Genomic DNA, 23,458 nt, shown 5'->3' on the forward strand with positions numbered 1-23,458 from the left:
ATTCAGCGTAAATAATAAAACCTAAGTCTTGGTACACCTTTGATGCAGTGCTCTTTCCAATACTTCTCTGTCTGCCATTTTCTAACAAGTCTTCATCCAGAAGCAATACCATTTAATGAAAAAGGGCTGAAGGATATATGTTTATACAACAAATATTTTACAACATCTAAAATGTTAAACATTGTCAGACATTTTCCATGTACTACTACATAATTATAATTTTCCACTAGGTAGATATTTTCATTTAATATTTTATATATAATATAGGGGTTTCAAAGTTATATATAATTTGTCCAACAGTTAAGAGGTACAGCCATAAAACAAAACATGCATAAATAACAAAGACCTAAGCTCTTGCCATTTCATCACATTATCTTTTATTAAAAGTCGTATTACTGTCATTTGTAACTAATAAAAAAAAGTCGTATTAACTTAATCATTCAAACCATTTTTAAAATTTGAGGCTTCCTTCATGGTCTAACATATTATTTATTTATTGTCATTATTACTTTTTGCAGTGCTGGGGATTGAACGGAGGAATTTATACATGACAGGCAAATACTCTATCACTAAGCTGTACCCCAATCCCAAAAGTTGTGTTAAATTTTAAACAGTTAACCTGACATACTTATGAAGACCAATGTTATGAAGTCAACTTCCAAGTTTATTTTTTTTACTTTTTTCATAAAATGTTAAAAACCATAACTACTATTTATTAGAGCCAGCTACTTCAGAAATAGCAATGCTATTCCACAAGAACTTTTTGGAACAGGTTGAGTTGTCTCTTATCCAGTTTAGAAACCTGATATTCTGTTTGGAACCTGAAGTGTTTCAGACTTTGGATTTATAAATATCTGCCTATACATAATTAGATCCGTTGGAGTTGGGATCCAAATCTGAACATGGAATTAAAAGTTTACCATATAAACCTTATGCACATAGCCTGAAGGAAATTTTATATAATATTTTTATTGTACCTGTGTTTGACCAACCTGTACATGATCAGGTGTGGAATTTTCCACTTATGTCAGTGTTCAAGAAGTTATAATAGATTTTGGAACATTTCAGATTTTAGACTTTCTTATTAGGGATATACTATAATACTTTTAGAAAACAGGCTTAGAAAAGTTAAGTCCTTGCTTAAAGTTATATTTAGTGGCAGAGTCAAGTATTTCAGGTTTAGCTTCATGGTCGATACTCTTTCCCAAATTTTTACATGGGCAAGTATACTGAGGTCCTATATTGATAAATATAGATTTACTTGTTCAGATTTAATACAAATCCTTGTTTCTTGAAAGTCTCATTTATTTTGAATCATCATTTTTATTGCTCTTCTAAAACCTAAGTCATTCCTGTTAAATGCTCACATGGTACCAGATGTATATACTATTTATAAGGAAAGAAAATTGTATGTATCCAGTGGAAACACTCCCATTAGCTTATTCTTACTATTTAAAAGTACATACTTGTATTTATGTATAATCACCTATGTGTATTCATTCATGTAAATGCATGTATATTTATGTGTGTATATAAAATGCCAAGTGAAAAATTTGTCATATTCAAATATACAGAAAACTTAATTTTTTAAAAACAGGCACACTAATGAAACAAGTTTTATAGTACATTTGCGGGCATTCACTTCCTTGATTTACCACAAGAAGACCTTCTTGAAAAAAATATAAAGACATGGCAGAAATAATGAAACTATATTTAAAACTAATGAATGGTTGAATGAAAATGATAAAAAGTGAAATATGATCAGCAATACACAATAATTTGTTTTAAAAATCCAAGGCAACACAATTCAGAGATTACCAATATATTACCTACGTTCTGTATTGTTTTGAGAAATGGGCAAAATTGATACCAGAAAATGTAGAACTCCAAATAAAAAACTTAAAACCAATTAGAATAATCTATTTGTTAAAGACATATGATGCACAATCCCTTTGTGATGCAGAAAAATCATTTAAAAATACAAATAGTATCTTATGTGTTAATATGGCAAGGTATCAAAAAAATATAAAACATTTTGTTAATATTTTATATACCTTTACCAAGTGTACTCTTAAAATGTTTTGATTCTAATTATATATCAAGAATACTTTTAAGACTATTTGATTTGCTTTTTAAAATACAATCATTTTAAGTATAGAAAATAACTTAGATGGAATCATAACTAAGAAAATGTAAAAATCAAACCATGAGCTGTTATATTTTTTTTAAGCCTAAATTGCCATCATCTTTTCTGAGTGACAGTTTGGCCCTAATGAATTAAAATGTATAGATTCTTGGATCCAACAATTCCACTTTCAGAAATTTACCCTACCAATATACTTGCAAAAAGGATGTAACAATATATGTACAAGATAAACTAAGTGTCCAGCTGTCTGGTTAAAGATACTACAAATACATACTATAAGATTATGCAGCCACAAAAAAGAATGAAGATGAAATAAAATGAACATGTCAATAAAAAGGAGAAAAGTGACTAGCAGCCAGGGTACCAGTATGTGGTTTTAAGTATATGTACATGCATAGGAAAATGTTAAAAACAAACAAACAAGCAAACTAAACACACAACAACAACAAAACCCCAATACCTTATATATCAATTTTCAAACTTAATGATTACTTTGGGATGTGTTACATTAGAAAATGATGATTAAACCAAAAAAAAAAAAAAGAAAGAAAGAAAGAAAGAAAGAAAGAAAGAAAATGATGATTAGAGATAGACAAGAGAAAAATTTACTTTTATGTTTAAAGGTAAAACCAATAGAAACATTGTCTCTAAACTCAACAAAACACTGCCAAACTTTATTTTTACTACCTATATGAGCATCAGACCAAAGCTCATTCCTTCCAGAGAAGCCAAATTAACACTCACCTCTCCCAACCCCTCCCTGTGACAGCTAGCTGCTATTTCTATCACACTCAAAGGGTCCTTGGAAATAGTCAATACCTTGCCTACTGGACACTTACACAAGGATTCCTCAAAAAGATCAACAATTCAGGCCATGGCTGACTCCTTCTAACAAAGTCTATTCCCTAAGGAACAGGTTCCAAAAAATAAAAAATAAAAACCCTCAAATGCTTATAAGAAACAGATTAAAAAACTCAAATGCTTATAAAGAACCAAAGTAAAGTAAATGAACAATTTGGAGAAGAAGGGAGAAAAGAAAAGAGAAAATATATGCATAAGCATACCCATGCTAGAGGGGGGCAATGTCTTTGGGCAACTGTTCTAAAATGCAGAAATAATGGGCCTCAGTAACAGCCAATATTAATTCACTTACCTCTCGTGGAACAGTGAAGAGTAAGCTTCTAATGTGTTTGTAATATAAACATAAAAGAGCAACCAAATAACCTTTAAGAAAAGGGGACTTTTTAATAAGGAATATGTATTTACTTATATGCTAACCTGTTCTGCACTACCAAGTTTTTTTCTCCTGGGATGAAATACTCAGTGACCTTAGTGATTCTGCTTAAGAACATGAAAAAAAAAATCTTAATGTTAACAAGAGAAGGAGTTTAAAAACAAAACATCCTCTCATGACATCAAAGGAAGCCAGGGTCCTCACAGAAAATTTTCAGAACCATCTCCCAGAGCAGGCTGGGTTGCTACTACTCAACTCTGGATAATTATACCAAGAGGGAATTTAGGCTCAGTATTTCAAGACCTGATTATTCAGAGAGCTAGAAAGGCAGATTTTTTACTTGAACTTATAAAATCACAGACTTCAATTTCAAAGCAAATCAAATTACAGTCTGTTTAGATACCTTCCTACTAGAAGGTATGCTTCTTTAGGGCAGGGTCTATGCCTTACTCACCTTTACTTCCCAGTGCCTATAAAGCACACACTGTTTAATTAATAAAAATGATGATACACACATTTCAAAGACTTTTTTCCAAAAATTTATAAATCTGTTAATTAACTTGTCTAGTTACCTTGAACAAACAAAACAACAACAACAAAAACCCCTTCAATTTTGCTCTGATGTGTAGCTATTTATCTTTCTTTCTTTGATGGTGCTGGGAATCAAACCCAGGGTGCTCTACCACTGAGCCACATGCCCTCCTGATACCTAGCAATTTAAAAAGAAAATTTCCTGGACAATAAAAGAAAAAAGTCATAAGGAAAATGAATCTATAGAGTAGCCAATGCCCAAACTAATAGAATAATGTCCTAGGTTAAATAAAGAATAAGGTCCTACTCCATCCAAAGCCTAGAAATTACCATAGAACTCTTCCCAGTATTCCCAATATCCTCACTATATCCAAAATCCCTACTTCTTATTTTGATCCAATCCTATTACCTGCTTCTTCACTTTATGAAGTGAGGAAGAAAAATTTCACTTTTTATCAAGAAAAATCATACAATCACCATACATTTACAACATCTAACCTCATCTGGGCATTCAGTTTTCTGTCTGAGGTTCTCTTGCTTCTGAACTTTGATTATAATCTCTGTGTGCTCAGGAGATCATACATTGTCTAATTGTCTTCTCTGCTACAAACCTCAGCAGTTCTCAAGGTATCTTCAAGTTTATCCCAACAATCTCTTTTTTTGTTCTCTCTCTACTGCTCTGGAGGCAATCAATGTCTATCAGAGATACAAGACACTTGTATGCATTCGGAACTCACAGAACACTCTTTAATGTAGTACTGTTTTCTTTATCTAAGTTTTTATTTTTTCCTCTTGGGTACCAAGGATTGAATTCAAGGGTACTCAACCACTGAGCCACATCTCCAGCCCTATTTTGTATTTTATTTAGAGACAAAGTCTCACTGAGTTGCTTAGCACTTTCCTTTTGCTGAGGCTGGCTTTAAACTTGTGATTCTCCTACCTCAGCCTTCTAAGCTGCTGGGATTACAGGCATGTGCCGCTGCACCTGGCTAAATTCTTTAAATATAAGTTGTTATTCATCAACTTTTAATTCTCCTACTCTACCTCCAACTTCATTCTGAGGTTAGTTGAGTGTTTAAAAACGCAAATTTCCAATTTAGATGATGACTCTATTCACAGTTATGAAACATAAATAAATATTATGCTCTATGCCAAATTAAAACATATAATGTCTCAAAATAGTTTTACATTAAATATGCAAATATTTACTTTTAAAAATATTACATATCTTCATATATTATATACTTACATATTCTACACATAGATAGAATTTATGATTTCTTTTTAGGAACACTTTCCCTTTTAAAGTAGTCAATTAAAAAGATCTGCAAGTATCCTACAGTCAGATAAAACTGAAATTATGGTCCAAATACCACCAAATATAAATATTCTACTAAATTTAAGTTTCCACAACTTTTTCCTAATTTAGCCAAAACATTTAAAAGATCCACATAATTTATAAGCTAGACAACAATGGTCCCTTAACTGTTTACAAGAAAGGGAAGTCAAAGACATTCTAGTCTAAAAATTAATTTCTTCACTTCGAAAAATAATTACTAACAAAAAATATACTCACCTCTTCGATTAACTTTTCATTTGGTGATGATGTGCAAAGACAGACAAGGTAAGTTTGCTTAAAACTACCTTTTGTACCAATCTCTGGATGGTCAGAACACAGCTTTGCTAGAGCAGTTGCTTGACTTAACTGATTTGTTTTGATTAGATGTTTAATTCTCATATCCAACAAGATGGGACCCTCAAAAGCTAAAAATTCATTCACTTTAAAAAACAAGACATAATAGATTATTAACATTTGGTAATAATTCATTTGCAATACAATACTTATAAGGAATATATATATATATATATATTTTTTTTTAAGATAGGAACTAAACCTGTTTCTTGCAATTTTTCACTATTGCCGTAAGGCTATCCAAAATACTTGATCTTCTAAGCAAGAAAAGATTTTTTTGCTAACTTTTTGAAGTTGAAGTCCATATTTTTGCCCCTTAGAGTATCATTTGGAATGAGCTAAATAAACTTCTTCATGATAAAAATAATTGTGCATTAAATTTTAATTAACTGGTATTATTAAAATAATAAATTATTCTCCCAATAGCAGTTATTCTTTAAAAACAAAAGCTAGTATCCCTAAAATTTGTAATGCCAGGGCATTACATAATTATTTGGGCAACCACAAAGGATATTTGGATATTCTAAAAGGAGAAATTAAACTAATATGTTGTTCAATTTTGATGATGTGCTTTTAATTTTACAAAGATGAGGTCTATCTTTTCTTAATAGATGTTCTAGAATGAATTAAAGCATTTTCAGAAAAAAATAAGAGGAAAAGTTTGCCAAGAGACAAACTTGTGTGGTTATTTTTAAAACATCAATTGATAAACCTTAAGATATGCCTGAGATTCACTTATACATAACAGACTTCTCTTCTGTTCAAATCTGTGAATTTCCTAATGCTTTCTTGGTCACCTATATATAAAAATTTCAATATATCAAAAAGAATTTAAGTTTTAACAAGTACAAATTTTTAAAATTTCCCTGATTTCTTTACCATGATGGGAATTATGTTTAAATATTTATTTGGTGATGACTACCCTGAAATCTTCAAAAAGCTTTTTGCAATAAAATTTAAAATGCCCTGTAAATAAAACACGTTATTTTCTCTACTTGTGAACAGACCAGAAGATACATGTAACAAATCATTTGCATACTGTAAGAGGAAAAATGAGAAAGATGTTCTTTCCTTCTTTAAACATCCAGTGCTCCTCTTTATTACTTACTACTTTTATTTTTCTATCTAACTCTACTCCACTCTACTATGAAAAAGATTCTTTTGTAAAGTACTATAATCATGGTTCCTTAATATTAAAACCATGAGCCTACAAACAGTTTTACACAGGATCCCAAATTTCATCCTTTTCTTAAATTCTAGACCTCTGTAACTATCCTCTATTCTTTACATTAGACTAAACAAAAAATTTTTAAAAACATAACATGGATAAACTAAATGCCTAAATTAATGGTGCCTATAGCTATACATCTTTCTGAAATAAATGGCATTACTTTTATTTTTCAGGACATGATCCTATCAGGATAAGTATATTAAAATACCTTTTACAATTAAGTTTCACTACTAAAGCAAAATCTGCGAAGATTTTAGAGGAAAGATTTAAGAAAAACAACATTGAAATAAGGTTTTTTGGCAATCAACAGTGATTAACTTTTTTTTTAACATAGAATTGTATTAGGAAATTAAAGCTATCAAAAGGAAACTCTACAAAGACAACGTATAGGAATTATTTCAAATAATCTCATTAAAAAACTCATAATCAAAAGAATCTGAAAGATCATGGCAAATAAATTCGAAAGGTGACAAGTATCTAACAAAAATTAGTCTGTAGAAATTTCAAACAGCAGCATTTAAGTTAGACTGACAAGTTGTGTCTAATATGTTTTCTGCTAAATCAATGTATTCAGACTATATATTAATATTAAACATTTCAAAATCATAGTTTTTTTTTTCCTGATGGGAAATCCCTGCCACACTTATGGCAAAATGAATTCCCAAGAAATACAAAGCAATTAGAGCAGAAGGGACTTTATAGATCATTTTGTCCAGCTACATCATTTGGCAGATGAGTAAACTGAGGCTCACCGAAGGCAAGAGACTTCCTAGAGTCTTAAAGCCATCTAATGACAGAACCAGAACTAGACTACCTTTTTAGTGCTTGCCAGACTTCTGAAAAAGTTTTATGATTTTTATATTTTAACAATTAGATGTCAAATTGCACTCTCTAATCTGCTTTCCCCACTCTCACCTCACATAAAAGATTTTAATTTTATTCACGTGCCTTTCTATCTACTTTCTCTGCATTTATGTGCTTCATGAGAAAAGCAGTTTTTATTATATTCAAGCCGATCAAGACAGCTGGATGACACAAAATGGCAATGTAAATACATGTTAAAAATAGCTTTTTCCCCATAAATGCCACTTTTATATGCTAAATAAGCAAATATTAATTTTTAATCCAACAATTAACTTTAAAGACACTACAATTTATACATTTTTGAGATAAATAACTGTATGAGTACTGTGTATTACGTAACACAGCGTATCCTAGTCTCCTGAATTCCCCTAAAGTAGTGTCAACTCAACTTACTGAGTGTATAGTTCCATGCCAAGACAGCATCTCTGACTTGTTGCTTTTGAGCGTTATCACATACCATACAAAAATCTCTACACCATAGAATATGTCATCTCTATATTTCAATCTACTTGGTTGTGCCCAAGTCAGAAACTTAATATAGAACTTAAAAGTGCTCTCTTCTGAATATCACCCATATATCCAACCCAATATCTAATTCTGCCTTTCTACTTGATTCTGTTCACTTTTTCTCTACTGTCCTCTCTCTCTCTCCCCACAACCCAAATCCCTAATCAGACCACCCAGTAGCCACCTGCTAGTCTTCTGCATCATCTCTTCCCCCCTCTATCACTTCTCCACCAGCACCCAGAGTACTTAGTTCAGTATTATTTTAGAAATTTTTAAAATATTTTTTTAGTTGTAGATGGACACGATGCCTTTTATTTATTTACTTTTTATGTGGTGCTGAGGATCGAACCCAATGGCTCGCATGTGCTAGATGAGTGCTGTACCACTGAGCCACAACCCCAGCCCCCTTAGTTCAGTTTTTAAAGTACATGTTTGATTTTCTTCCCTTTAAAAAAAAAAAAACCTTTGGCTTTCAAAGGATAAATCCCCAAATTCTCACCATGACCTATATGAATCTGCATTACCTAACCTTTTAAAAGATATATATAATTAGTATTTTCTCTTACATACAATTTGGAAATCAATCAAGAAAAAAAAAAAGGCTCCAAACTGGAAAGGAAGAAACAAAATTGTTTCTTAGCAGATGACATGATCTTATAGGTAGAAATCCCTAAGGATTCCATTTAAATTTTTTTAAATAATAAATTTAGCAAAGTTGCAAAATATAGAAATCAACACACAAAAATAAGGTGCACTTCTATATGGTAACAGTGAAAATTTTTGCAATAGCATCAAAAACAGTAAAATACTATTAATAGTAAAAATAGTTAAAAAAAAGGTAAAAAACCTAATCACAACATGAAAGACTTATACACAGAAGACTATAAAATGCTGCTGAAAGAAATTAAAGACAACATAAATAACTGGAAAGACAGTTTCTGTTCATAGACTGGAACAATTAATAACGTTAAGATACCCATCCATACTATCCAAAAAGATCTACAGATTCAATATAATTCCTATCAAAATCACAATGGCAGTTTTTCATAAGGAATCCCTAATAGCTAAAATTACTTGAAAACAACAACAAAGCTGAAGGTACCACATGACCTGACTGCAAAACATAAATTTGGAGTAATCAAAAAATGTAACACTGGCATAAAAATATACATAGAGACCATTCAGTAGACTAGAGACCAGAAAGAAACCCTATCATATTTGTTCAAATGATCTTTGAAGAGTGCTAAAACAAATCAATGGAAAAAGGGATAATCTATTAACAAATAGTGCTGGAAAAACTAGGTATCAAAAAAATGAAGTCCATCAAAATGGACTAAAGACTTAAAAGTTAAGACCTGAAACTAGAAAACTCCTAGAAGAAATCAGTGGAGAAACTTCATGACATTGGACTAGGCAATAGTTTCTTGGCTACAACTTCACAGGTTTACTCAACAAAAGCAAAGATAGACAAATGAGACTATATCAAACAAACATTCATGTATTGAAGGACACAATTAACAGAGTAAAATGGCAGCCTAAGAAATGGGAGAAGACATTATCTGATAAGGATTATTAACCAGAATATATAGAGAATTGTATCTCACAAAGAAAAAAATATGATCAAAAATTATCTATGAACTCAAATAGATATTTTCCAAAAAGATGATAAAAGATGGTTAACAAATCCTCAAAGAACTACAAATCAAAAGCATAATAAGATATTACCTTATACTCATTGCAATAGCTACTATGAAAAAAATTATTTTTGAAGATGTGGAGAAACTGGAATTTTATGAACTATTAATGAAACTATAAAATGATATAACCACTACAGAACATAGCAGAGCAGTTTCTCAAAAAAACTAAAAAACAGAACTACTAATCTATCTATCCCATTTTGGGGTGTATGCTCAAAAGAACAGGTCTCAAAGAGATCCATGTACTCCCATGTTTATAGCTGCACTACTCTTGAAAGCTAAGAGGTAGAAACAATGCTTGAACAAGTTTTAAGCTTTAGAAATTTCCCTTGAAAGGCAAAAGATTCTGAGGGTGGGAGGCTAGAGAGAACTGCAGGGCTCAAGGTTCAAGAAAGTATTGACAAAATGCAATTTATGCAACTAAATTAAAAGTAGAGGGGAGAGGGCTGGGGTTGTGGCTCAGTGGTAGAGCGCTTGCCTAGCATGTGTAAGGCACTGGGTTTGATTCTCAGCACCACATATAAATAAAAAAAATAAAGGTCCGATGCCAACAACAACAACAAAAATGTAGAAGGGAAAGTTTAAAAAATATAGTTAAAAAATTAACTATATTAAAAATTCAGTGTGACTGTCATAGGGAGTGCTAAGTTTATCTACTCTGCGATGCTGGGGACTAAACTGAATCCAGGATCTTGCATATCCTAAGCAAGCACTCTAACACCTTTTCAAAATTTCATTTTGAGACAGGGTCTTGCTAAGTTGCCTAGGCTGGTCTCCCATTTAGGAACCTCCTACCTCAGCCTCTCCAAGAGCCGGAATTAAAGGCATGTGCCATCACACCCAGTTGTAAGTTCATATTTTAGAATGACATATACAAAAAAAGGAAAAGCAAACTCAGGATCAAGGATCCACTATGAGTGTAAGAGACCTGGTACTAATACATGCAAAGTGTAAGTAAAGTTAAAACCTAAAAGCTAAATATCTGCCCACCAAAAGTGCTGAGAATATTAAAACTAGAGGAGACGATACTTAAGTTGGGGAAAGCGTATATTATTTATGGTGGGAAAGAATAGGAGAATTCTTGATTCTCAATTTTAGATTAAAAAATAACAATAAAAAACAAGAGGAAAGAGATGGGAAAGGTAATTTTTTAAAATAAGGCTGATGGTATGTTTGCAAAACTGTAGAATGAGATATAATCCTGGATAAAAGTTTAAAAATTAACTATATTAAAAAATGGCTAGTAAGAGGGAAAGGGGAAATACTGGGAAATGATATGGGTCAAATTGTATACACAAATATATAACAAGTGCCACCTTGTGTATAACATTATGCACCAATTTAAAACTGTGGAAAAATAAGAAAAAAAATTGCTGTGACTATTCAGAAAAATAAGTGAATAGTAAGAGTCAATACAGATTCATTAAGCATAAATTAGGTTGTACTTTCACAGAGATTATGTTAAAATAGAACATAAACCCAAATATAAAATGGAAAACTATAAAGCATCTAGGAAAAAATGAAAGAAAAGGGGCTGGGGCTGTAACTCAGTGGTAGAGTGGCTGCCTTGCACGTGTGAGGCACTGGGTTGGATTGTCAGCACCACATAAAAATAAATATATTGTGTCCAATTACAACTAAAAAATATTTAAGAAAAAAGGAAAGAAAAAATCTATATGATATTAAATTTGGTGATGAGTTTTTAAGTAAAACAAAAAATCATGAGTTCATTAAATAAAAATTGATAAATTTGACTTAATTAAAATATGGGACTTCTGCTTTGTAGGTCACTTTTAGGAGAAAGGTCAAGCCAGAGAGAAAGAACAGTTTGCAAAGCATACCTGAGTAGAACTTGCACCCAAAATATACAAACAACAGTTAAAACTCAATAAGAAAACAATCCAATTAAAGAATAGGCAAAAGATCTGAACAGATGCTTCACTAAAGATATACAGATGGCAATTATGCATTTGAAAAGATGTTTAATGTAATTTATCATTAGAGAAACGTAAATTAAAACAATTTGCTAACTCTATGTGTCTATCAGAATGGCTAAAAAACAAAAAACAAACAAACAAAAAAAAAAACCCCAAACCAAACCCCAAAAAACCAGACACTATCAATTACTGGTGAAGGTCTGGAGCGATACAAACTACTCAATGCCGAGGAGACTGGGACAGTTTGTGAGGCTGAAATAGCCCTGGATGAAACATAGAATGTGACAAAGAATCTAACTATTTAAAATGTATGAAAAAACAATGTCTCACTGAAAGGAAGAGAAAAATAAAATACTAACCCAAATAACTTTAGAAATGAATGGATTCTATACAAAACAGTATAGACACTTTCAAAGATAGGCATTTTCTTAGAAAGCTAAACAAAGTCTTACCATACACAGTAATCCTACTGATGTGAAAATTCACATCCACACAAAAACCTGCATGCAAATGTTTATGGCAGTTTTACTCAAATCACCAAAAATGCTAGCAAACAACATATTCTTTAATAAGTGAATAAACATTCCTACAATAAAATACTACCCAGTATTAAAAACAGATGAATTATTAAGCCACATAAAGACATGGATGAATGTTTAACGAATACTGCTATTTAGAAGAAGAATGAAAATGTAAAACTACAGAGACGGCAAATAAATTAGTTTTTCTTAGATTTTTAAGAGAAGGTTGAATAGATGAAACACAGTTGATATTATGACAATGAAATGATTCTTTATGATATTGTAATAGTAGGTAGATGCATTTGTCAAAACCCAAAGAATTTTATAGCATAAAGGGGAATCTTAAGGTATATAAATGTTTCAACTTTAGGAGGTTGGGACAACCCCAGATGAAAAAAAAATCTAATTGTATTACAAATGTATGAAAAAAGTCTCACTGAACACATAAGAAAAATAAGATGCTAACCCAAATGATGTTAAAAATGAGTGAATTCTGCATGAATAAAGGCAAAAGGAACTTTACAAAAGCACTGTACTCTAAATGACAAAACTGTTTCCCACAAGTGTACAAGTTTATCAATTCTGAAATCACTCTACTTGTACTCCAGGACTGAATGGATGGTCAATGGCAGGAGAAACCAGTCTGAAAAGGCTTCCAATCATGTGACCTTCTATTGAAGTTGGTGGTTACAGATAAGTGGGAAGGTTAGAACGATCCTTATAGTTATGGAGTGGAGTAGGAAACAGTATGAACTCAAATTTGGTTTAACATAGATAATAGCTGGTTACTGTACAAATATTTATAGATATATATATATATACACATGGTAGTACACAAACATATTTCTTTGCTCTGTCCACTGAGAGAACCTAGATGCAATGATAACAAAGTGAAAAAAAGTATACTAGATACCATATCTTGGTTTCTAATACCATTCTTCAATAAAAGGAATCATGATTCCCTGGAAAAATAGCCAGTTCTACAAGTGGGTCAAGAAATATGCAAGATGAGCCTGCAAGGTCTTATAATGCCAGGAAGCTGAAAAGTAGTTAAAACACAAACCATAACAATAGAGTATGGATGAAGGACCACATAAAGCCTTGGGGAAAGCTGGAATAATTTGAATGATAAAGTAGTACTGGATTATGACCAAACTATAAAATAAATTTCCATGACTCCATACTGTTACTTATAAATAAGTGAATGAATAAATGAATGAATGAATTATGCGGGTGTGTGAAATCTGTTTACAATCCTATTGGTCTTGATATACACCACTCCTTACAAAGACAGAAGACAACATTCCACCTTTTAAGTGTGGGCTGCACATCCTAACTTCCTTTAAAGGGTACAGCATGGAAGGTAGTGAGGGAGAGTAACTTTACTGAATTCTGAGACATAACTACCTCACTAAGTGGTCAATGTTCACATCAATGGGGATAAGTCATGTTGATAACATGTACCCTTAACATAATGTGAATACAATGGTGCTTTACCTCAGTGGTCTTTCTTCTCCAAACCCCAGTCTAATCATGAGAATTATCAACAAACAAATCCCAACTGAGGGACCCTCTACAAATACCTGACCAGTATTCCTCAAAACTGTCAAGGCCATCAAAAACAAGGAAAGTCTAAAAAACTGTCACAGCCAAGAGGAGCCTAAGGAGATATGACGACTAAATGTAATGTGGAATCCTGGCTGGGATCCTGGAACAGAAAAAGGACATTATATATATATATATAAAAAAAAACCCAAGGAAATATAGATAGTATGGACTTAAATTAACAAATATCAATATTGGATTATTGTGTGTTAAAAAATACACGGGATAAAATTGGGAGTTCATAACTCATTTGAATCAAACTGTGAAATATGATGTATGAGGAACTATGTAATGTTTTGAACGACCAACAATAAAAAAAAAAAAAGAAAAAAAAAATACAGTATAGTACATTAAACAGAATAACAAACGTAAAATGTAAGATATTAAATAGTGGAAAATGGTTGTAGGGTGTACAGGAAATGCTTCATAATTGTTATAGAAATCTAAATCTATTCTAAAATAAAAGGGCTAATTTAAAAATAATAAATAAGGTCAAACTAACCTCCAGATTGAACATTTTTATGTAAGAGAACTCAAATACTGCCTATGGTCTTTCCTCAAAAGTTTACTTAAAAAAAAAAATAGGTACACTTGATAAAATGATAGCAGTTAGAAGGTAAAAAGAACAGAAAGAAAATGAGAAAATTCTATAAGGATCTAAGACTCTGTTTCTGAGTATGATCTTTTTATGGTTATCATCATGGACCTGGATGCCAATAGGGTATAAGGTAGTAAAGCTGCTAATGAAAGGAAATTGGGAAGGACAAAAACTTTGCATAATACAGGATTCAAAACTATTTTGACAAATGAGTTAAGAGTAGTATTTGTTTAAAAGAATTTTGTTTGTGTGATTTTAGTAACCTCCTTGAGTTGTGAGAAGGATATGGCTACCCAAAAAGATAACTTTATCTCAGGTAAATCTAACTTAAGTTTAAATAGGATGAAGGGAGTGAGTATAGTATCACTGACCTAAAGCTCACCAAATCACACTTAAGATATGAGTAAGTGTTGAGAATTACACATTAAAGAGAATAATGAACATAAAATGTACTTCAAAATAAAGAATCATGACTGTAGGTTTAAAATCATGCCACATCATGAAGATTTTCAGTCTACATTAAAAAAGATAACTAGGTATGTTCCATATGATGGTTGTCTCCAGAAGTGATCAATATGATTTTATTTTTCAATGATGCTTTTTTAGAAAGGAGTTAAAACTAGGTAGGAAATAACTAGTATTAATACCTTTCCAATCCAGAGACTATAACTATACAAACACATAATATGTTAAGTAAACAAAAATTTTGTTTCATATTCAAAACCATCTACTTAACTTATTTTGGTTTAGTTATTAGTTACCTCATTTTAGAATGCTAAAACATCAAAGTGGAACCAACATCTTTAATTTAGAGTCCTACCTACTAGCACTCTTCCAAATAAAAGAGAATTTTCTTGGTTCATATGAAATTTAGCAGGTCTAAATTTAATCAATTTAAAAACTGAATTAAAACAATCAGGATTAAGCAGATTATCCAATGTTCAAATACCACATCTAAACCTCAAAGGAACCTGGGCACAGTGGTGCAAGCCTGTAATCCCAGCAGCTCAGGAGGCTGAGGCAGGAGGATGGAGCTCAAAGCCAGCCTCAGCAAAAGCAAGACGATAAACAACTCAGTGAGACCTTGTCTCCAAATAAATACAAAATAGGGCTGGGGGATGTGGCTCAGTATTTGAGTGTTCCTGAGTTCAATCCCTGGTACCAAAAATAAATAAATAATGAAAATAAAAAGGTGAAAGGTTTCACTAGTAACAAATTATAAGCATAGCCTTTATAGGCAGACTCATTAGTCTCTGAACCCAGGGGTATAACCACTGAGTCACAACCCAGCCTTTTTTATGATTTATATTTTGAGACAGGGTCTCACTAAATTGCTTAGGGCCTTGCTGTTTTTGAGACTCACTTTGAACTCACGATTCTCCTGCTCTGGTCTCCCTAATCACTGGGATTATAGGATGTGCCACCGTGCTTGTCTTGCTCTTAACTTCTAATTTAGAATCTAGTTTTAGGCTAGAGTTAAGCTAAATCAAGGGGCTAGATACAGAATATAAGAGCTATAAGTTACCCCATCCTTATATCACCAAATCTGAAAACATAAATAAATTAGTATGTAGATACAAAAAGTTAATTTCTTCAATTTTTTCCCAGAAAAAAATAAAAATACACTTCTGGTTTATGTGATTATTCACAAAAGAAACATTCTAAATAACAGAGGACCAAGTAAAGATTATGGTTGTAAAGTCTCTCAAATAACACTCTCTGGTTGTTTTATGAGCTCTGTTAGAATCTGGCTATCTATCTATAATCCACCTGCTTTACAGAAACTCCTCCTGGCTCTACAGTCCAAATTATGTCATATGAAGATCAAGAAAAAAAGCATCAAAGAGACAGGAAGAGACATTTGTTAACGATATGATGTTAGGTTCATTCAAAACAAAGAAATAAAGCAAATAATTTTTTTAAAGTTTTAATCTAATAAGGTAAAAGTTCTTTTTTCCTGTTTTAGTAATAACATGTGAATTTGGCAAAATGTTATTTATAAACTGACAATGGAAAAAAATATTTAGGTTAGGTGCAATTTTATTTTATTAGGCTAGATGTGTCAGGGCGAAGAGTGAAGAAGAGTGAAGCTGAGGATCTGACTTTAATTCCTGGCTCCACATCTCATCACTACAATGTGATGCTAAAAACACAACTAATCTTTTTGAGCCTCTTTATCTCATAAAACACAGAAAAGGGACAATAAAGATCCTAACTTTATCACAGGATTATCGTGAAGGTTAAATTAAACCATGCACATAAAAGCACTTTCCAAACTGTTAGGGACTAGACAATGTAATTCGACATACTATTAATACATAACACCCCATCATTTCCAAAAAGCTGACAAGATTAGAAAGCGAAATTTAATGCTAGAAATAAAACATACTGGTGTTAATCTCTTAGGGATAAAATCTAAAATGTCAATGGCATCCCCCCCCCAACTAACAACAACAACAAAACAAAAACCCAATTAAGATTCTTAATATCATCATCATTATTGTTATTTTAAATAGTCAGTATTGATTTTCCATTTCTCCAAAGTCTTAATACTAGAGCAAATCTGTGAATATGTATGAAGGAAGGAAATGCTAACAATGCTAAAGTTCTAGTGAGAACCAAGAAAAGGGTAACACTACTAGAACTATTGGGAAAGCACTGATAAAATGGTAGAAAAGGAAGATGGGAAAGAACAATTTGCCTGAAGAAAAGTTTGAACATGGGCTGGGTTATTTTTTGGTAAATATCCAAGTACCAGAAGAGTTCATAAGCAGTTATGAACTCTTAATACTCCCTTCTCATAGCCTTCATAACTTTCAGTCACATCATAAAATTATGTAGAGTTTGCAATCAATCAACAAGAAAAACAGCAAAAATAAATGGTAGAAGCAGACAGTGTTAAATACATGTTTATTTCATTGGATGTGTTAATTTCTTCTTATATATTTCTCCAAATACCCTGAGAAAGGTTAGGGTGAAATCTGGGCACATTTTTCTAAATCTTAAGAAAAGTATCAAGACAACAACTATGCTTTGTCTTCATGATATATACAATTTGATTATATATGTATGTACATGTGAGCATGTGTGTATATTTTAAGTTAATTTAGCCATCTACTTCCAATAGGACGCCTAACAGTTTGAGCTTAGCTAGAATCCAACAACAACGTACAATAAAATAAGAGTAATAAATTGTGAATGAATACTAATCTTAGAGACATAAGACTTGAGAATTCCAGCACTATTTTTTTACGATATTTTGAGGAAAATCATTTAACTACCTGATTTCTGCTTTCTCCATCTGTCAAATAAGTTATCATATGCCACCTGTCAGGATGTTACAGAGGGAACAACCCCTCTGTTGAAACGACACTGAGAAAAAAATTGTAATATGTCTGTTATTTTAAGATTCTACAATCCTATAAATGCATCATCCCCCAAATAAAATAAAGGTGAAAGGCCTAAAGTACCTCAGATGAAATTTAATTAACGGACCTTTTTGGGGATATCTTCAGATGAATTATATCCAACCAACTTTACTTATTTTCTCTAATCTATAATTCTTTTTTTCTCTCTCTCTAGAAAATTTACCTTTATCCTTATCCAATGGTTCCTGGGAAAGAATAGTGCACAGTACCGGGTTTTTCCACACCCCAGTCTCTTGAGCTAGAGTAGCTAAAAAATGCAATTCACAGCTGCCATTCTCCATCAGCTTTTCATGAGCTACCTATAAATATTAAATAAACATCCAAAGAATTACAACAGATTTTTTTTTTAAAGCAAACTTATCAGGTTTTAAATATAATACTAAACTTTTGGAAAATAAGACTCGTATCTTAAAAATTTCATGTCACATTGCAAAGTTCTAAATTCCATTACTTCTCACATTTAATGATGAATTACAAAGATAAGAAATAGATCAACTGTATATCTTAAATAAATATATTTATGGAAAGAAGCTCACATAATTTTTTTTTCCAAAATCTAAACCAAAAGTAAAGTTTATTCTCAAGGAAACTATCAGAATATCAGCATTAAAGACATTACATATTTTATATCCTGTTTTCCCTAAAAATTCTTATACTATTAATAGAAAGATCTGCACCATGGTGTAAGTCACAACATATACACACCATAAAAGGAACTTATGGAAATAACTAAATCCATGATTTTTCATTTGTTTATTACACAGCCTTGGCAAATTTACATTAAAGATGATACTGAACCTTGCTTACTAGTTGTTTCCAAGTGTTCATGCACTCAGCATATCCTTCAATCCACCAAAGACCAATTGTTTTTATTCATTCAGAAAATGTTTATTGAGACATTCTATGAGCAAAGTATTGGTGAAGAGAGCAAATAGCTCCTGCCTTTATGGGGCTTACCCTCTGGTGGGATAAAGAAGTATTTGAACAATTAAAACACAGGGAAAATAAAATAAATGCTATTAAGCAAGTCTTTAAAGTGTCATGGAAACTCCTAAAACTACATGTTATATTCAAACAAAAACATGATTCCTCAAAATCTTCTCATTTTAACAAAGTTCAAATACTTTATAAGGAATTTTCTTTGAGCAATAGTTGAAGATACAGGGTTTTAAAAACATTTATTTCCTGGGACCGGGGTGTAGATGGTGGTAGAGAACTTGCCTAACAGATGTGAGGCCTCATATTTGATCCCCAGCATATCTCTGCCTGTCTGTGTCTGTGTGTGTGTGTCTCTCTCTCTCTCTCTCTCTCACACACACACACACACACACACACACACAAGCATGATTTCCTTCTTAATAATCTATATGAAAAAGTATCAACTAATACTTTTGTTTTAAAAGTTTATCTTAATTTGGCAAACAAAATTAGTAGCATGAATTTTTTTTTTAAATTAACTTGGTAGTAGGATACATCTGAATGTCAAATGAGGAAAAGTTATGAAATAATTATTTACCCGAAAATAAACACCTGGGAAGGAGGGAACTAAGACACAAGTTACGAATATGCCAAAGTAGAAATTGCATAATCAAAAATTTAGCTGCAGTATGACAAAAAGGACAAGACAATATCATTTCAACAAAGTTACTCTAAGCATTCTACCTTCAAGAAGCTTGCATTGGATGTATATTTTGACTTTTAATATTAAAATAGAAAATTTTATTTCCATAGCTTATTTCATATGCTTCCAAAATATAAGGCTAATCCTTTTAAATATACTTCTTACAAAAAAATATAATGCCAAAAATATTTTAAAAACTTTGGCTAGAGGGAGGGAGGGAAACTGTACCTTTTGAAACCAGCTAGCAAGAAAATACTTTTTAATTGAGCAATTAATCAAAATTCACTTGAAAATAGTACAGTCAACACAATCTAGTACTTGAAATAAAATTTAATGCTCTTAAAAATACTACTGAAAACTATATGTTAAATTGTGTAGTACTATACATAAGCAGTAATGGCACTGAGAAATAAAGCATGTGTTTTCACATATAAAAGGAAAAGCATGGACTTTGAATGAAGAACCTTGGTTCAAGTAACTATGATATTAACTGTATAAATATGGAGCAGATAAAACATTTTAGAGTATGAGCCTCAGTTTCTTCACCTTTAAAATGGGGAAAATATACCTATTCCCACAAAGTTTCCATAAGAATTAAATTAGACACATTAAATTCCTAAAAACACAGTACATATTTCTGGCAAATAGTCAAACTGTTCTGAAGCCAAATCAGGGCATTTTATTTTGTCTTCCTTTACTGCTTTGATAAAGTCCTAATTATCTGATTTTAAAGATTTGTGCAATATTCAACCTGTCTATCTAAATGGATACATTCACTTGGCAAACATTTTTTGAGCATGTATTGTATGCAAGACACCACTGTTAATAAAAGCAGCAACTGATATCAGTCATTACCTAGATGTTTTATAGTTTAGTCAAATAATTTTTTAAGAATAAGGAAAACTGACATACAATATACTCATATTAAATCTCATAGGTAAATATTCTCACCTGTACCAGTGTTTGAAATTGTTCCCACTGTTTATCTGATAACTCAACAGGTAGACACAATAAAAGTTCAACACAGCTTCTAAAAAACAAAAAGTTGGTAAGATACAAATAATTATTAATTAATAATTATCAAAATTCAAAGTGAAATAATATCACTAATTCTAATATTATCGGTGGACTCCCTATAGATAATCTATTTAAAATTGAATTATAAGATCTGATAAAGTTTTTAATTAAAAAAAAAAAGCTAAATACAGTTTTTTATTTACTCAAAGGTCTACTCACAATGCCAAGCGTTCCAGAACCAATGCTACATTTTCACATTCAGAGGTAAGATAAGGTCGGGCGTTAACAAAACTTTGGATAGCCACTGTGTATACCTCCAGTAAAGGTAAGGGGTCTTCTGAAGTTTTCCATTTCTCTGCATATTCAAGGAGTGTCTGTTTTAGAAAAAACAACAACAAAAAATATTTAAAATGTACATCAAAATACACACTGACTCCTCAACTGTTTTCCTTTCCTCCCTGAGAAATTTTTAAAAATAACATTCTTAGTTTATAAAAAAAATAGTTTATACTAAATATTAAAAGAAATAAAGACTAGTCATATTTCTAGCAGTTCTCTGTAGGAGAGAAGATTAGTGTTAATTCCAGCAATAGCTTCATTTCATCAACACTAGTTTTAAACGGTGCAAGCATTATCATCTACTTTCTTCCCTAGACAAAATGTCACCTTTCACCCCAGAATTGCTAAGATTTAACTTATTTTAAAAAGAAGGCACCTGGGCAAGCTACATTTGACCAGACATGCAGTGAAGAATTTTTAAAAGAACATTTGTTTTCTACTTTTTGTACAGGGAGTAGAAGATCCAATACCTAATAACAATTCAACCACGTATGGTCAAAGAAGACATTTACTTTTTTGGTCCATTAAAAAAAAAAAAAAAAGTACACAACAACAAATTTTCACTTGTTTTTGGCAGTACTGGGGATTTAACAGGAGCCCTCCTCTACTTCTGACCTATATCCCTAGTCCTCCCCTGACCCCACAGGTTCTCAAAGTTGCCCAGGCTGGCGTTGAATTTGCAACCTCCAGTTTCAGCCTCCTGAGTAGATGAGATTATAGGCATGTGCCACTGCAGCTGCCTAACATAACTTTTTAAATGATAAAACCTATCAAAAAGCAATCTAAAGACCTCACATATAAAGCCAATATTAAAGATATTAAAGAATGATTATAAGGTCAAATGATTTTTGTAATAGTGTTGGATTTTTAAACTAAAAACATTCATCACACCAATAAAGTAAATATTTCAAATTCTACTTAATTTTTGTGCTTTTTAAAATTTTTGTTAGCTGTTGATGGACCTTTATTTTATTCATTTATTTATATGTGGTGCTAAGAATCGAACCCAGTGTCTCTCACGTGAGGCAAGCACTCTACCACTGAGCCACAATCCTAGCCCTCAAATTCTACTCAATCTTGATTATCAATTGATTTATTCTGCAATGATGGGATAAAATCCAGAGATGTTCTATCACCACACATTTTTATTTTGAGACAGGATCTCACTAAGTTGCTGGGGCTGGCCTCGAACTTATGATCCTCCTGCCTTAGCCTCCTCTGTTGCTGGGACTATGGGTGTCCAAACTATAATCACTTTTTGAAAATGTTGTCTTACCAAACAAAGAGAAGAAATTAGTAGCAGTAGGTACACAGAAATATACATATTAAGACACTATAGCTATTAAAATAATGAGTTACTAAAAACTATATAATAGGTTCTCCAGTTATGTTAAATGAAACAGGACTCAGATGAAATTTTTTAAAAACAATATAAGATTGCTATAATTGGTCCTCTTCATATTTCAGGGCTTAAAACACATTTAATCACACATAAGGAAATTCAGGTATCCTTTCCTTTAAAAAATGTGGTGGTCAGCGGGCAGGGCAGGATATCCTGAAGGGCTTTTATCCAGAAGGTTTGTATCCTCCAGCATACAGAAGTAGCTATTAAAATAAAAAGCATGAAAGAAGCAAAAAAGGTGGGAAATACATTCTATGATCTAACCACTTAAAAAAAGACAATACCTTGTGTTCTCTACTAACATCCAAATAGCAGTAGAAAATGATCAAACAGAGTAAGGAAGAAAAGAATAGATACATCTAGTCAATAAAAGGGCAACATAGTAACAGCTCAATTTCTCAGAAGAGACCTTGATCTTCTCTCCTTTTCTTTCACCCTAACAAGTGAGGGCAAATATGGATAATCAGAATAATTAGAGAAAAGACAGAAAAACTATAGCCACAGTATGGGATGTAGAGATGGATGGGACAGGAGACATTCAATTAGGTCCAAAACCAATTCCAACAGCAAAAATTTCAGGTAAGTTGAAGTGAATAAGGAAAAAACAAAAACAAATCTTTCACAATTGTGCCTGGAAACCATTCTGCTTTCAGAGCTATATTTTCAACCTTACCTCACAGTTCCACTAAATTCAAATCCTTCATCATACAGAATAGACGTTTTTTAAAAAATTTTTGTTTTAATTAGTTACACATGACAGTAGAATGCATTTATGCACATTAATATATCATACTTATATGGGACATAATTTCTCATTTTTCTGAGTGTACATGTTGCAGAATCATATTAGTCATGTAGTCATATATATACACATATATATATAGTAATATATATAGTAATAATGTCTGTTTCATTCTACTATCTTTCCTATCCCCACATCCCTTCCTCCCCTCCTCCCATCACTTCCCTCTACCTAATCAAAGGTAATGCTATTTTTCCCTAGTGCCCCCCCCCCCGCCTTATTGTGAATTAGTATCCGCATATTAGAGAAAACATTCTGCCTTTGGTTTTGTAGGATTGGCTTATT

General features: G+C 32.0%; 1 protein-coding gene across 1 annotated transcript in view; it reads right to left on the reverse strand.

The window, feature by feature from the left end:
- Nucleotides 1-23,458, reverse strand: part of Znf292 (zinc finger protein 292) — an 80,413-nt gene that overhangs the window by 16,944 nt on the left and 40,011 nt on the right. The window contains exons 3-6 of the mRNA XM_026410773.2: nucleotides 20,850-21,004; nucleotides 20,565-20,643; nucleotides 18,156-18,291; nucleotides 5,488-5,690 (exon numbers count right to left, since the gene is read on the reverse strand). Coding sequence (XP_026266558.2) covers nucleotides 5,488-5,690; nucleotides 18,156-18,291; nucleotides 20,565-20,643; nucleotides 20,850-21,004 — 573 coding nt within the window. The remainder of the gene's footprint in view (nucleotides 1-5,487; nucleotides 5,691-18,155; nucleotides 18,292-20,564; nucleotides 20,644-20,849; nucleotides 21,005-23,458) is intronic.

This window comes from Urocitellus parryii, chromosome 8 (assembly GCF_045843805.1).
Source record: "Urocitellus parryii isolate mUroPar1 chromosome 8, mUroPar1.hap1, whole genome shotgun sequence".
Classification (NCBI taxonomy): domain Eukaryota; kingdom Metazoa; phylum Chordata; class Mammalia; order Rodentia; family Sciuridae; genus Urocitellus; species Urocitellus parryii.